Source organism: Bidens hawaiensis, unplaced genomic scaffold (assembly GCF_021521415.1).
Source record: "Bidens hawaiensis isolate Kalapana, Puna unplaced genomic scaffold, B.hawaiensis_p1.1 tig00015976_1, whole genome shotgun sequence".
Classification (NCBI taxonomy): Eukaryota; Viridiplantae; Streptophyta; class Magnoliopsida; order Asterales; family Asteraceae; genus Bidens; species Bidens hawaiensis.
The window spans coordinates 292,619-308,975 of NW_027492439.1; the positions used below are offsets into that span (position 1 = coordinate 292,619).

General features: G+C 37.0%; 2 protein-coding genes across 2 annotated transcripts; one reads left to right on the forward strand and one right to left on the reverse strand.

Moving 5' to 3' along the window:
- The first annotated feature begins 4,060 nt into the window (after nt 1-4,060).
- On the forward strand, nt 4,061-7,134 carry LOC143550240 (altered inheritance of mitochondria protein 32-like). Its single transcript, XM_077040933.1, has 5 exons — nt 4,061-4,366; nt 5,570-5,655; nt 5,946-6,251; nt 6,336-6,419; nt 6,765-7,134. Exons 1-5 carry the CDS (start codon nt 4,061-4,063, stop codon nt 7,132-7,134), a joined length of 1,152 nt encoding a protein of 383 aa, XP_076897048.1.
- Nucleotides 7,135-13,831: 6,697 nt separating this feature from the next.
- LOC143550220 (phosphatidylinositol/phosphatidylcholine transfer protein SFH9-like) lies at nt 13,832-15,931 on the reverse strand. The gene is made up of 9 exons (XM_077040916.1): nt 15,841-15,931; nt 15,696-15,749; nt 15,528-15,605; nt 15,378-15,431; nt 15,230-15,289; nt 15,038-15,133; nt 14,801-14,902; nt 14,533-14,613; nt 13,832-14,452 (listed from the first exon to the last, which is right to left on the reverse strand). Exons 1-9 carry the CDS (start codon nt 15,841-15,843, stop codon nt 14,120-14,122), a joined length of 861 nt encoding a protein of 286 aa, XP_076897031.1. The 5' UTR covers nt 15,844-15,931; the 3' UTR covers nt 13,832-14,119.
- Between the last annotated feature and the right edge of the window lie 426 nt (nt 15,932-16,357).

Consider the following 16,357-nt stretch of genomic DNA (forward strand, 5'->3'; position numbering starts at 1 on the left):
GTTTCTTGGTTACCAAGGTATTCTTGGCTTCAATTCCCTGCAGGTGCTAAGTATGTGAAGGGTTTCGCCTTGACACTGTAACCGCACTTGTCTTACGGTTTCTTGGTTACCAAGGTAAGGGGGTATATTCCCCTTATTTTTGAATCTTTGTTTCACGCATATTTTAGTTTAACTTAGCAATTTCTTTAGTTTGGTAAGTTAACCTTTCAACGTGGCAGATGATAGGTTAAAGTTTTGCTCTCTTTCGTGATTGTGCGGGTAAGACCGTCACTTTCACTTGGCTAAACTTTACCTATATCTGACATGCGTGATGGTTTTCCTCATCTTTTCCTTATAAATTTTCTAAGTGTTTTAAATAAGTTAACCTTTCGACGCGCGGTTATCAATAGGTTGATGTTCAGTTTCCTATATCATGATTGTGCGGGTAGGACCGTCACTTTCATTTAGTGGGATGACCAAACTTCACCTATAACTGACCTGCGTGAAGGTTTTCCTCATCTTTTCCTTAGAAATTTTTGCCGTTTTGTGTTTATGCGAGTTTTGCCGCCTTCCACACGCAACGATTTACTTCCCCACTTATTTATGCGGTGAATACCGGCATATCAGTGTTTTGAATAAGTTAACCTTTCGACGCGCGGTTGTCAATAGGTTAATGTTCAGTTTCCTCTATCATGATTGTGCGGTTAGGACCGTCACTTTCATTTAATGACTTGCTTTATAAACGTTATATGACTTGCTCATGAATATTATAGTTTAATTTGGCACTTGTTTTGCCTCAAAAACAATATATGATTCGCTCGTGCATACTTTAGTTTAACTTAGCAATTTTCCAAGTGTTTTGGATAAGTTAACCTTTCGACACGTGGTTGTCAATATGTTAGTGTTCAGTTTCCTCTATCATGATTGTGCGGGTAGGACCGTCACTTTCATTTAGTGGGATGACCAATCTTCACCTATAACTGACCTGCGTGAAGGTTTTCCTCATCTTTTCCTTAGAAATTTTTGCCGTTTTGTGTTTATGCGGGTTTTGCCACCTTCCACACGCAACGACTTACTTCCCCACTTATTTATGCGGTGAATACCGGCATATCAATGTTTTGAATAAGTTAACCTTTTGACGCGCGGTTGTCAATAGGTTAATGTTCAGTTTCCTCTATCATGGTTGTGCGGGTAGGACCGCCACTTTCATTTAGTGGGATGACCAAACTTCACCTATAACTGACCTGCGTGAAGGTTTTCCTCATCTCTTAAAAATTTTTGCCGTTTTGTGTTTATGCGGGTTTTGCCGCCTTCCACACGCAACGACTTACTTCCCCACTTATTTATACGGTGAATACCGGCATATCAGTGTGGTCAGATCATTAGTATAAATGTAAGACCATCAGCGTCAATGTGATAAGGAGAATCATTTCCATTAAAAGTGGCTCTAGGCCTTTTCTTTACAAGTTTGGAATTGATCTACATGCAGCCTGTGTAATTGAGCTCCCTTCCATGTTCTTAGGATGGGGGTGTCATCGAGCCTTTCGAGCCGATATGCACCTGGTTCGGAATCTCGTTGTTTACGCAGTATGTAGTCTCCAACATTGAAGCTGCAGTTTCATCCGTGTTTTCCCCAACTGGTGTTCTACACGCATTAGCCTGCTTAGCGTCCATTACGCCACGAGGTGAGTGAGTTTCCCATTTCTGACGAATGCTTCGACGACGTCCTTCAAGGATACGCATTCCTCCGTGGTATGGCCTTTTGTCCTGTGGAAGTCACAAGATTTGCTCTGATCAGCGTTGTGACGCTGTCGGATTATTGGAGCCTTTGGCCGTGGGAGCCTCTCGGTGGCAAATATTTCGGTGACGCTTTTGGTGAGTGGCGTCCATCTGGAGTTCCGGTTCGACGACTGCATGTTATCCCTTCCGCCTAACCGAGGGTGCGAGCCGGATGAGGTGTCAAAGTTTACCCTTTACTGCCAAATACCAAGCTTCCTCTTTTTGTTTTGTCGGGCGGTAAGGACGTTGTTTTCTCTTGTTTTTTGAGTGTAGAAGTTTGTGCTCTAGGGAAGATCTCTACCCAGTTGCTTTTCCGTTTCCGCGAAGCGTTTAGCTGCTGTCATGATGGCATCCCACGTGGATGGCATGCCACCTTTACCCGTTAAGGTGCGGATGAGCTCTGGGTCTTCCGCGCCCTGGATGAAAGCAGCGCGAACAAGATCTTCGCTAATAGTGCCCAGACTTAGCTTCTTTGAATTGAAGCGCGTGATGAAGTTTAGTAAAGACTCATCTTCCTCTCGGATGCAGTTGAGGATCGTCCATTGCTCTTCAGTATACTTTCTTTGTTGACTGAAGTGTTGGCTGAACTTCTGCTGGAAGTCTGCCCAATCGTAGATGTGATGGACCGGTAGACGGTCGAACCACGCTCTGGCTGCCCCAACAAGCGTCATTTGGAACATGTAACACCACGTGGGTTCCGTCCAATTGCTGATGGTTGCCCCCGCTATGAATCTGTTCAAATGATCGTCTGGGTCAGATATACCATCATATGTGCCTATGTTGGACATTTGTTTGACACTTTTCGGGGCAATTGCTTCCGCAATGTCCCTTGCAAATTTGGACGTTCCCGCATTTGCAACAGTTGGTCTGAAGGTTTTAGAGAAGTCACGTGGGTTTCCACCCGCGTTTTTTGGTTTAAAGGTTTCTCCAAAATTTCTTCTGTGGAAATTTGTTTGTTTACGCTTCCCTTTCGCCCTATGGCGCGGGTTTGCGTCACTGTCAGATTCTTCCCAATCTTTATCATACTCGCACTCATTACTCATGTTGAGCTGTTGTCGAGTGCTTCCGATTTCGTCAGCCTGTTGGAGTGAACGTAAGCGTTCATCCAACTCAGCTTGGAATTCCTTCTGACGTGCTTCCGCCCACGCTTTAACTTGATCAAGTGTTTGGCGGGGGAGCCTCGTCTGTTGTCTCTCCAACAGGGTATCGGTGAATCCCAGGGGAGGATTATTTACTGCACTTGCCCCGGGTTGGGTAACCGGAGTAGTGTTCGTAAATATTGTGTACTCGCCGGTGTTCCCCCCAGTAGCTGGGGTTGTGGTTACCGGAGTTTCTTGGTCACTCGTTGGCCTTGGCACCGGAGTAACCTTAACCATCTTTCCAGAGGTTTTGAAAAAACTGAGAAAATTAGTTCTACCTTTTATGCACGGATGGCGCCAATGAAGAAACACTAAGTGACCCCGGCAGATTACGGATAATCTTAGGGTCAAGTAGATGTTTCCCACGAGGGTTAGGTCCGGCAAAGATGGTTATTCTTCTGATGACCTGCAAAACAGACACCGTGAGCTCGTCACTGAGAAGGGGGGGTACCTCCTTGTGACCACCCTCCGGCGTGAGAATCAGACTAGATTGCTCTGAATATAAATGTATATTAACCCAACTGGGCCCTGCTGGGACCTACCTCTTCATCCTTAAAAATTTCTTCATCAAGATATGTTTTCTCCTTCAAACACATTTTCTTCCTTTGTAACTCACTAAATTGGTTAAACCTGTAATCAAGACATCCACTTTGTTCTCTACTTCTCTTCACAAGCTTCTGAAGACGATTTATTTTTCCTTTGTTCCTCCTGAGATAGGACATTGTAAAAATACCTTTGTTACTTTAAAACGTTTTCATAAAAAAAATTTGTCCTGCCACTAACTCAAAAATGTTAGAATGGGCCTCACTTGATTCTCATAACCACATAATTTTTTTAATCTGATGTTATGTAACATTAACGACAATCCGACATATCACTATCGACTGATGTTCAGTTCATATAACTAATTAACCAAACAAATAATAAAGTATTCATAATAACAACGACATTTTTGACCAAACATACAAAACGTGCTCTTCGTCATTTTCCAAAACAAAAGCAAAATAATTGCAAATGAAAAAAGTAAACAGTTGGCACCTAAACTGTACACCATAAATCATTAATGCCAACACCATTCTGTTGCATCCCACGATATATTAAATCCTGGTGGTGGTGGTGGTTCCATCAAGCGTGTAATTCCCATTCTTTCTAATTGGTTGTCTATGGCGAGTAACATAGACGAAACGTTATTGTTGTCGCCTGAGGTTGTATCCGAAACTGAAAGTTACTCCTCTGGGCGGTCTGGAAGCGCGGATGGAAGCTTTCGGAGTGATGGATTCCTCGGTGGCGATGATGAGTTGCGGCAGAGGCCGGTTGAAGGGACTGTGGATTATTCGGAGCGGTATGTGTTCTTGTGTTATAAGAAACCGCAAGTGTGGCCTCCGCATATTGAAGCTGCGGAGTTTGATCGGTTGCCGAGGTTGTTATCGGCTGCTATTGCTTCTAGGAAAATTGATATGAAGAAACAGGTTTTGAGTATTTATTGCTTATGATGTTTTTGGTGTTTTATGTTCATAGCTGCTTTTGATGTTGTATCAAACCAGCTATGGATTGGCCAGGGCCTGGGCCCAACATGTTTTAATTAGTTGGTCGTAGGTTGTTTATGGTTTGGTTTTAATTAAGGACCGAACTTACCAGTTCGGCTCTTTTAAAAAACTAAACCAAACCGACCAAATTGGTCAAAATGGTTCGGTTTTGATGGTTTGCTGGTTTGAGCTAGTTTTCTTTAGCACGTTGTCGTGCCATTGATTTTTTAAACTAAAGCGATATAGTTCAAAAAGATCTAACCTTTTACTTTTTGAGCATAAAAGGTATAACAGAAGAAAAAAAAGTGAAAAAGAAAAAAAAATAACACGAAAAAGATTAAAAATTAATAATATGTGTGAAAATAAAAAATATGTATAATAATAACACGAAATCAATTAAATTAAAAACATATACGTATTATAATTAAAAGTGCTTAAACATATCATAATTGTTTGGTTAATGAAGGTGAATTTTTTTTTAAAATTTATATGGATTCATTAAAAAAATATGATATTTCGATCGGTTAATTACTAACCTGGCCAAACCGGCCGATTTAGCTTTGTCGGTGGTTCGGTTTTAGTTTGTATTAAAAATGTTAAAGTGTTGGTAAATAAAACTTATAACTGTTTAAATGAACACTCGAATTGTTTTTGTATAAATCATTGGTTATACTTTTACAACAGAAAATGCAGACTAAATAGGAAGAGGAATAACTCAACTATGGAAATACAATAAAATAATGATACTGAATCCCTTAATTCTTGGGTTGCAACGGTAACTTTCTTCATGGCAATAGTTGTAATCTTCTAGAATAAGGAGATGATGAAGTAAACTGATCATTATTGATTTTATTTATTTTACTTTTCTAACAATAACATATGTACATAATGTATAATTTGACTCAATGAATAAAAAGGTTCAATAGCCCGTTCCCAACAGGACTCCAAACCATTAAACTGTCAAACCGCTAAAATCAAACAATTTAAATCCCGACTTGCTTCGCTCTGTGCGATCTGCCAAATTTCATCGGTTTATGAACACCCCTGCTGTCATCTATATAGTCATGTGATCGGATATACTATTTGTTTGTTTATCATTTTGTATGCGTTTATATTAACATGTTGCGTTTATGCTGCTTTGGCTAGACCCGTCTAACGATGTGCGAGGGACATGATGGGACCGAGTCATCAAATGGAGATATATTAATTTTTCCAGACATGATCAGATACAGGTCAGGTTCCAATCTTAACGAACCTAACGTGTCAAACTAGTTTATAAATCCCCTCTAAGCGTATTTTATAAATAATTTTTAAAAAACTTGGTTTTGCAATTTAAAAAGGGCTGGTGAAGCAGCTTGTTGGCCGTTTGCCTTCCGTAGGTAATGGTGATGTTTAAGTTTTAATATGAAAGAACAAAATTTTACTGTATAAGTTGTTCAAAAAATTATTTTTTTTAAATTGAAAAGCACTTGTTTCTTAAATTTTTTTATTTTTTTTAATAACCAATATTAGCAAAATGCAGGAGATTGACTCATTTTGATGTTGACACATTTGTGGAAGAAGTTCTTGTAAAAGAAGGTGAATGGCTGCCCGGAAACCCTGAATCGTTAACAGGAACGTTCATTTTTGTTTGTGCTCACGGTTCACGTGACCAAAGATGTGGTGTCCGTGGGCCCGCTGTGATTGCTCGGTTTAGAACCGAAATAGTGTCGCGTGGTCTTCAAACCAAAGTGTCTGTTAGACCGTGCTCACACATTGGTGGTCACAAGTATGCAAGAAATGTTATCATTTTCGGGTCAAACGATCGCGGGAAAGTCACAGGCCATTGGTGTGAAGACATATAATATATATATACCTCGTTTTCTCATGTTTTCGGTATGTTATTGGGATTTTGAGTTGTAATGTTTTTCAGGTATGGATATGTTATGCCGGATGATGTACCAACATTGCTTGAACATCATGTCGAGAAAGGGGAATTTGTAGATCGGCTTTGGAGGTAGGTTTTTCCTTTTTCAGTGTCGGTTGGCAAAATGAGTGGGTCAGATCGGGCAGGATGATATGTCAGAACGGATCATTTTCAAAAAAATGATAATTTGAGTTCGAGTTAGCACAGGTTTTTATACAAATGATCATTTTATAAAAAGTGTCACCATATACATATGTTTATATGTATGGTAATTCTTTTTATAAAATGGCAATTTGTGTCAAAGCCCGTTCTGACACAAACTCAAATGATCAATTATTTTAAAATGACCGATTCCAACACTCTCTGCCTGACCTGTATAGTTGCTAATGTCTTCTATAAAAGTCAAAGATGAAAATATTTTGATTTCGTCTTCAGGGGACAGAAGAGGTTATCAGAAAACAACCAAAACAATGGCAACGAGCTAACGGTTATAGCAAATGGCGCCAACAACAGTATAGATGATGTTTGTGACCCTATGGAACATGGTGGTTGTTGCAACAGTCCTCCCATTGCCCCTGAAGATCCAACAAATATCAAGTGTGCTACTTCTCAGAAGAAAAAAGGGATCAAGAATCATATTACAAGTAACATGAGTAACAAAGCGGGGCCTACGACGCACAAAGTTTATAATATGCCAACATGGCTCGAGACTTGGGAGAGGGAAGACATATATGCAACGCTTGCTCTTATTGGTGCGGCTCTCTCGGTTGCAGTCGCCTACAACTGCTATAGACAGTTGGGTTAAACGAATCGAGAGTGTTAATTTTGTTTTTGAAATATATGTAAATGAAGGTGGGATCCGATTTTCCATTTAACCCTGATGCATAAACTAATATAATGTGTGTTTAAAATAGCAACTCTTCTGATGTGATATACCTAAGGGTGGCAAATGTGACCCATGGGTTGAATGGAAGCTAAAAAAAGAAAATGATTAAAACGGGTTGACATTTCTTGAGCTTTTTTTTTATGCAACGAGAAAAACGAAGGAAACTTTTTAGTTCTTTTTTTACTTTTTTAGTTTTTTATTTATATTTTGAGTTAGATTTTTTAATTATTCTTTTTGAAATTTTTTAATGAGGGGTTTTCGAAATTGGTCAAAATGGGTTGAGATTTCAGAAACCCTTCACTAAAATGTTCAAAAAAAATTAATTAAAAATCATAACTCGAAATATAAATCAAAAACTAAAAAAATAAAAAATAATAAAAACTAAAAAGTTTCCTCCGTTTTTCTCGTTTCATTAAAAAACCCTCAAAAAAATGTCAACCCGTTTTGACCCATTTCAATCCTTTTCTTTTTTTAGTTTGACCTGTAAGGCCCCGAAACCCCGGGTGCCCCATAGGTAGTATTCATACGAAATACTTATTAAAATAATTAAACTTGAAAACGGTTTCTTCCATTAAAACAAACATCTCAGAGTGTAAATTCAGCGGAAAACATAAATAGTAAAGTAAGTTACCTAAAACCCGGGAATTTTGCCCAAAACCAAATTTTAAATATAATTCATGGAACTATTTAAAATAAAATTGTTTAAAATACATTCTTCCATTCACGTATGCCATTCACCGTCCAAGTAGCTTCGTGCACGTCCAAGCAGCTTCGTGCACGTCCAAGCGATAAGGCATCCTCTTCCTAACCTGAAACTCACACTAACATGCACACAAAGTCAGCTTGAGCTGAGTGAGTTCAAGTTTTAAGTAAATAATATCAATAGTAACAATTATGATAAACATACCAAAAGTTTTTTTAAAGTAAAAAGAGTGCATCCATTAAGTCATCATTACCGAAGACTAAACATTCTCATACATACATACACAAAAGATATGTATATGAACATCATTTCAAGTACATCACTATGTATAACAGTATAAATATATATATAACATCCACGTATAACATCAGGGTCGAGCAAACGTACAACCCAAACACGTAACATCAACGCATGCAAACACAAAGTAGGCATACGCAACATCCGTAGTCGAAACGACTACAACTCCGCCAAATATAGGCCAAACAATAATGTATATGTGTGTGTGTGTGTGTGTATTTAACATCCCAAGGCCTACCATATACTAGCAAGCCTATATAAAATCGTTTAAAACATTTCATCAAGTAAGAAAAACACTTAGGTGTGCATGCTAGCCCAAAATTTAAAAGAGTAAAAAGGGCATCATGAACTCACCTGACACAAGACCCGGGTTCACCACGAGCTAGAAAATCCCTAAGTAATCCCAAAACTCAAACACCTGCTACATTCAATCAATACTAATGACATCAAGATGACTCGTTTAACCTACGAGACGTTCTAACATGGTTCGAGTTACCTAAATCCTCGACCTCATCAAACTTACTCACAACAGCCCCTGAGGTCTCACATTCACCAAATCGACCCTTAGGTACTCCCGGGAATAAAGAATTCCCAAATTACCCCCGGAAGCACTAGTTGATACTAATACGTGCGTTTAAGAGTCGATTAGGCCATTAACATCCAACTCAGCCCCGTGTGGACCCAACATGATAAAATCACAGCCAACAAGTCCACACGACGCTACACGAATCAAATGGGTCGGTAATTCGCAAGTACAACACACCAACTACTCGATAAACGAAATTGCGCGTTGTACCGACCCGTTGGAGTAACCGACAACCAATTCAGCCCCCTAACTTATAAAAATGATTTTTCAACAGCCCGTACATCAACCCAAGTTTCCCCGAGCTGAATTGGTCATTAATCACTTCAACCCTCGCGTTAAACGCGCCAAACTACAATTCTAGTCAACCGAACATAACAATCAAACTACAACTAGTTGACCAATCTAACGAACACCAATGAACACAATACTTAAGTATGATATACGGGACATACCTAGGAATATTGGGGTTCAAAAACTCACTTCAAACAGCCCCGACATGAACACAATTGAACATCCACCGGTTAAGCCTAAAACGAACCTATCGATCAATAACAAGTAAAACATGCAGATTTTAGCATGCAAAGATGCATTTAATTACATATGATAACCTTTGAAATAAATTATTAAATTTTTACCAGACTTTAATAAATGTCTTAGGTCTATAAAATATTTTTATTATATTTTTCTAATAGACACAAAAATCATAAAAATTCCTCCAACACAGAAAGGTATGTGAAGCTATTTCAGTGCGCAACAAAATGGTTTTATTTTTATAAAAATCATTACCCAACCAAATTAAATGACTTCAATCGGGTTTGGTTCCTAACTCAAAATACTAACTTCCATAAGTGAAACCAACCAATTTGGACTTGTCGAAAAAGGGTTATGACGTCGGGAAGACAGACCAGAATCCGTCATCCCGCATCAGCTTTGACACTCGATCTTATAAAATCATAAAAACCATTCAAATCTCGTCCAAAAATTACATATTATACCTTTCTGGAAACTAGGCTCAAAATAGAACATCATGGAAACAAGAATCGATCAAAAACAATGAATTATCATCGTTTTACAAACCCTACAATAAACGTATACGAATCTGTCAGCAAACTAATATGATCAATTAAGGTGTAAAAGACATGGGGAATCATAAAACCGACCTTGAATTGAAGTTTTTATGGTTGAAACACGGCCGCACAAAAGAAAATCGCCAGGGGGGGTTCAGGTCCGATCGGCTGCGCAAATGGGTTTAGGGTTAGGGTATTTCATTATTTTATGATATAAAATAAATGTTACACATTAGCCCTCAAAGTTTAAGGGATATGGTAACTTGGAAGGAAATGTTGGATAATTTAACGTACCGGGATGACCTAAAGGCTTTCGAGAAACGTTGGTTAAATCCCGAGAATTATACATACTTTACAAGCTTTAACTATTGGAACCGAAATTAACGGGCATTACATGACCTATTCTGACACATTATATACATTTTATTATAACTCATTTAACCCATTGGTCATATTTGTCACCCCTAGATATACCTCTAAACTTCTAAGGTCATGCCAAATAGTAATCATGTATATAGCCAATAGTATCACTTTAATTACTTCGGGCACTTTAAAAATGAAACATACATTAAACATAACTTAGTTACAGATTATTTAGTTTAACTTATTCATATGTAAAAGGATCATATGCATAACGCCTTAATCGTTGAAATAACGCTTGAAAATTAAACGCCAAATATAAATAATATTAGGCTTATTTTCTTGTTTATTAAGACATGCATACATGAGGCAAAATTTAGAGGCCTTGAAATATTATGGGTATTTGAAACTGCAAATATAGAAGTTTGAAGCTTACATTAGCAGAATAATAGTAACATGTGAGATGATACATGAACATGTTTTAATGTTTAATATCTTTGATGGCTTGAAAGATGTTCTCAACTCTGACGGGGTGAGAAGGAGGAGGGTGTGGGTGTCGTAGGCAATCGATAAGCTGGCGGATACGATTGCGAGCAAGTCGGCACCAGAAGCATCGGCCGATTTGAGTAAGGAATCCGGTAATGGTAGCAATGGCTAAGGAGATCCCCATTGTCTTTGAAATTAATTCCTAATAAGTGGGATGTTTGATGTGTTTTTATATAAAGTTTTGTGTTTAGTAACTGAAGATTTAAATTTAGCATTTATAAGTAAGATGTCATTTATTTTTGTGAGTTGTAACTAATGCACTGTTTTTAGAAAAAGGGGAGGCTGTGTTACAAACATGACATTAGTGTTATGGCCGTTTCAACTCGTTCGTATAAAATGAGTTCATTCAAACATTTGAATCGAACGATTCAGTCAGCAAGCTTAAAGCTTTGCAATTGTTTTATCAAAATCTCAAAAACTAACTAAACAATCTCAGCCCTGTTTAAGCTAAACAATTCATAAAATTAATCTTGGAAACAATATGATCAGGAAGTTTTAAAAACAAAGATAAAAGAAAAAAGACAAAATAGCAACACTCGTCCTTTATGTTTGCACGTTTTTTCATTGGTTGTCCTTTCGCGAATTTAATGGCATAAAACATCCTTTATGTTCAAAAAACCTTGCACGGTTCGTCCTTTTCACTAACGAGGGTTAGTTTTTCCCGTTAAATCAAGTCATATGCACCTCATGTAAGGGTAATTTGGTCTTTTTACCCACTCAGGGATTATTTGTGTAATTATCTTAAATTTTTGGTCTATAAATAAATAAACAATTTTCTCCTTTTAACCCTCATCTTCATCCTAAAGATTCATAACCCACCATCACCACAACCATACTCCAGTGAACCACCCACCATCACTACCAGCCACCACCACCACCACCACTATCAAGACCCGATAGTCCAGGGGAATGATAGATTGAGACTTGCACAAGCATTCCCCATTGACCAGGTACCATTTCGAGCATTTCAGAAACAAAATCGATTTTCCAGTTAACTGTTTCCGGATTTAATTCGGTGTTGTTGTCTTTGTCGTGGTAGATGGTGGTGAGGTCGGTGACAATGGTTGCTGATCTGGTGTGGTCGCCGAGATTGTGGATTGTTTGGTGGTTTTGTGGCTTAGAGAGAGAAAGAAGAAAGGGGGTTACTGGTGGTGGTTTAGAGAGAAAGGGGAAAGATAAAATTTTATTTATAATTATTAAATAAATATGTAAATGTACCAAACTACCCCTCACATGCATTGCACGTGACCGGAATTAACGAGAAAAGTTAACTACGTTAGGACCAAAGGACGTAATGTGATAAGAGTTTTAAGCATAAATGATGTTTTATGTCATTAAGTTCGCGAAAGGACAACCACTGAAAAAACGTACAAACATAAAGGACGAGTTTTGCTGTTTTGTCCTTGAAAAAATAAGAGAGATAAATCTGTTCCAGATCCTTTGTCCCACCGGCCCACCTTCTGGCCCATATGATTCTTGATTTATAACCGGCCCATTTCAACATTTTTGAATTGTTATTTTGCCCAAAGTCTGGATCGAACGACCCACAAAAACCGAAGAACCCATGGATAGAGGTGCACAAAATACCCGGAACCGACCCGGAAAAAAACCGAAACCGGTTTTTTTTAAAACCCAGGTTTTTAATACCCGAATCCGACTCTACCCGTAGGGTGCGGATAAGTTATGACCCTACCCGAACCCGTACCCGATATAAACCCAACAATACCCGAAACCCGGTTCTAGTAATACCCGAAACCCGGGTTTTTTGCATACCTGAACCAGGTTTTTTGCATACCTGAACTGGATTTTTTTTTTTTTTTGCATACTCGGATATTAGTGTTTGTGCACATGTGTCTGTGTGGCACTTGGCAGTTGTTGTGTGACTATCCACAGATCTATAGCCGTTCTCCAACGGATCTATTTTGAAGCACATATTTGATATAAATACTTATTTAGAGCTGCGCCTTCTGATATACCAAACAACAATTTAAAACACATAAAATATATGTTTTTTATATCATTGTTTAGTAATTTGCATATATTTGAATGAACTTTGAAGTTTGTATGCAAAAAATTGGAGTTAGAATAAAAAAACGAAATAGGCCCGTTAACAGAATAACGCCGCAGAAAACTGTTTTTTTTAATACCCAGAAATACGGTTTTCAATACCCGGAAAACGGGTTTTTTCAATACCTTTCAAGCCAATACCCGGACTCGAACCTGACCAGGTTTTTAGTAATACCCGAATTTCCAATACCCGATCATACCTGAACCCGATTCCATACCCGAACCCGGGTTTTTATAATACCCGATTTGTGCACCTCTACCATGGATGCTTCATGCTTCTGCATCAGTTTGTTTGAGTTATGTTTTTTTTTTCATTTAACGATTTAATAAGATAAAATTAGCAGAAACGAAATATGTTAACGAGCCAAAAGATTAGTGTACTTCTTTTCATAACGTTCCATTCTAATGTTATATTCCTTTAAAAAGAAATGGGTCAAAATGAGAACCTTTTACTCAAAAACTTATGGGATTGCATCAATATCCTATCAACTAATGAGATCAGGTAAAATATAACATGCATGGATCTACAAAAAAAATGACCTAAGACAACCTTTATTTTACAAAAAAACACTGCATTATGTAAAATTGCATTAGACTAACGCAACCTTTTTATTAGATAATACTAATTTTTCTTTCAAATGCAACCTTTAAAAAAGTACAAATAAAAACTAGCTATATAGAAATAGGTAAATGAGCAAAAGCTTAACAATGTAGTATACAAAAAAAAATTCTTTCATGTGTTGACATGTTTTTTCTAACCATAACAATTTGTTAGCAAAAAAATAGATGACCTCTCAACCTTGCTAACCAATCAAATAAGATAAAATGTAACTCATGTTAAAGACATGAAACAAGTGAGAATTAGATTCAGAAAAGCTTTACATAATCTTTATTTGATATCTAAAACCAAAAGCCTAAATAATTCTTTAGGTTTTCTCTAATTCACATCTTCATATAAACTTCTTTTGATACTTTTACAAATCACATGGACTACTATAATAATATATAACTTTCATAATCATATATAGTTTCTTGTAACAAATTTCTTTTATTCTCCCAACATTACATTCATCCAAAAAAAACTGAACAAATACACTTCAACTTCTAAAGTCAAAACAAATTGACTTTTAAACATCAAAGGGAGAAACAAGAGAAGAGAGCCACAAGACTTACCCTCATATAGCCAAAGTTTTAAGTTACAACATAAACTTAACATCACTCTTTTTTTACATAACCATAAGTCATGCACATTCGCGGCATAAGGTGGCGGCCGCCATTTCATTTCTTTCCTTCATCTCCATTAGTTGCAACATCATCAACCTCTTTTTGACCACTTAACTTTTGAAACTCAGATTCTATAGTTTGCGCAATCTTTTCATCTTCTGGGTTCGGTTCAGGGAACGCCACATGAAATGATTTTTGTGAGATCATGGCTCGTGACTCCATCACGGCCTTGGCTTCCTGGTTAACATAGTTATAAAGATCCTGATGGAATGCATGGTCCAATGAAAAACAGTTATCTTCAGCCCCGCGGGTTCTAGAGTGTTTTGATGATCCAGATCCACTGCCTTCGCTTTTACAAAAATGAGGGAGAGACTCATAATCCATTATCTGCATTTAATTAGCAATGTCAATAAGTTTTTGTCATTAAGTTTTCATAACTTGTTTATAGTTTAAGATTTTTAAATTACCTTCAATAATTCATCTTTTCCACAGCCCGGAAGCACCTGTATTTTCCTCCTTGTTCTTTCTTGCAGAAGAGGCTTCACGACCTGCACGATCGAGTTCATATTCAAACTTGAATCACAATTAACATGACGGCTTTTAAAAAAAAAATAATATTACAATAATAGTATAAATATTTTGCATAATATTATTTAGGTAGTGAAGCCTAAATACTTATGACATGTTTTCCCTTTTAACTAAGTACTTTTTTATTCGACCCGTTAAAAATTGTACCTTCCAGCATGCTGAGAATATATATGGAGCATTGACAATGTAGTAGATGTCAGTCATTTCCGGATAGTTCACGTCATCAATGCTGGATATAGCCGTCAATAACTGCAACAAATTAGAAAATCAATAAATCAATGTTTTCGACTTGTTATGAATTTCTTCAAACGGTCCCATAAAACGAAACGTTTCTGTTTATATCTTTTTCGATTACTAATTCAGTCTTGTTAAATTTTAAAGTACCTTAAGCTGACTGAGTTGTGAAATTTTAAGCCCGGTCATATCCAAAATCTTGATACACGTACCAATATATTGGTTATACTTTTTCGTGGCAGCCGGCTATACAAGAATAATTAAAAGGATCAGCCCATTTGAAAAACTAGTATAACTGCATAAGTAACTTGCTAAGCAATCTAAACATCAGTGAATACTTACAGATATTACCCGGTCTCTGTATTCATTTATCTGAATGTGTGATTGAACATAGTAATGAATCTAAAACAGAAGATGACTACATTGGTAAAACAGTACATGTAAAGTAAATATTGTCATATGAACCGATGAATATTTATGATATTCTTACTGATGCTTTATCGTATGTGCTGAGCCCTACGCCAACAGTTAGTACTGGTTGCCCCTTCAGCGAAAAAACAAGAAAAAGTCAGTCAAGATCACACACGAGAATGTTAAATTGTTACCATCAATATAAAGTGCAAAACTAAAAAAAAAATACCTCTTTTGTGTAACCTGACATTCCTATAAGTTGTGAATCACGGACTTCTCTGTAAAAGTCAACAGGAACGATCGGTTTCTGCATAAATTAACCGAAAAAAGTTAGCAATAAGTTTAAATGAAAGCCAACAAGAAGTGCAAAGGGCAATAACTTTAGTAATAAACTCACTGCTAGTATATCATCAATCTCATTTTTGATCCTCCACTCTAAGCAATCAATAAGCTGAAAATAGATATTTCATAATCAGGACTTAATCAAATAACAAATATATATGCAGATATATATAGATCTTTGTGATTTCAAAAGAGCTAACCATTTTGTGGGCCTTGGGGATATTTCCATCTCTTGCTTTTAGAAACCGAACCAGGGTCTCAACCGGATATCCTTAATGCAAAATCTGCAATTTAGTAACCAATTTCAATGTCAGTCTTATTATGCATAGATATATTCACAGTATACACGCATATGTGTGTATACTAAATTATCGTGAGAATAAAAAGAACAAACCAAAATCATTCATTTTTTTAAGAAAAATCCATCAGACTAATTTGTTCATATGTCGTATAAATCTTAACCGTTACATAACCTAAAAGAAGTTTGTTCATATTTCTTTAAAAGTAATTTAAACCAAGAGAAGAGTTGAACAACCATTGAATTTCAACCAATTTTCATATTTTAACAAATGCTAATTAACGTCGTAAAAATGAATGATTTATTTTGTTCTATGCGTTATGGCACAAAAAAAGTGTGTTTTGTCTATATTTCACACGATGATATTTATCGGCATAATCTATATTCATATTTCAAACAATATTGTAAATCAGGATCAT

Coding starts and splice junctions, on each gene's coding strand:
- LOC143550240 (XM_077040933.1), top strand. CDS start 4,061: ATGGCGAGTAACATAGACGAAACGTTATTGTTGTCGCCTGAGGTTGTA. Junction 4,367..5,569: donor AAATTGATATGAAGAAACAG/GTTTTGAGTATT, acceptor TGCTTTGGCTAG/ACCCGTCTAACGATGTGCGA. Junction 5,656..5,945: donor CCAGACATGATCAGATACAG/GTCAGGTTCCAA, acceptor AGCAAAATGCAG/GAGATTGACTCATTTTGATG.
- LOC143550220 (XM_077040916.1), bottom strand. Junction 15,134..15,229: donor ACAGAGACCGGGTAATATCT/GTAAGTATTCAC, acceptor ATTCTTGTATAG/CCGGCTGCCACGAAAAAGTA. Junction 14,453..14,532: donor GAAAAGATGAATTATTGAAG/GTAATTTAAAAA, acceptor AATTAAATGCAG/ATAATGGATTATGAGTCTCT.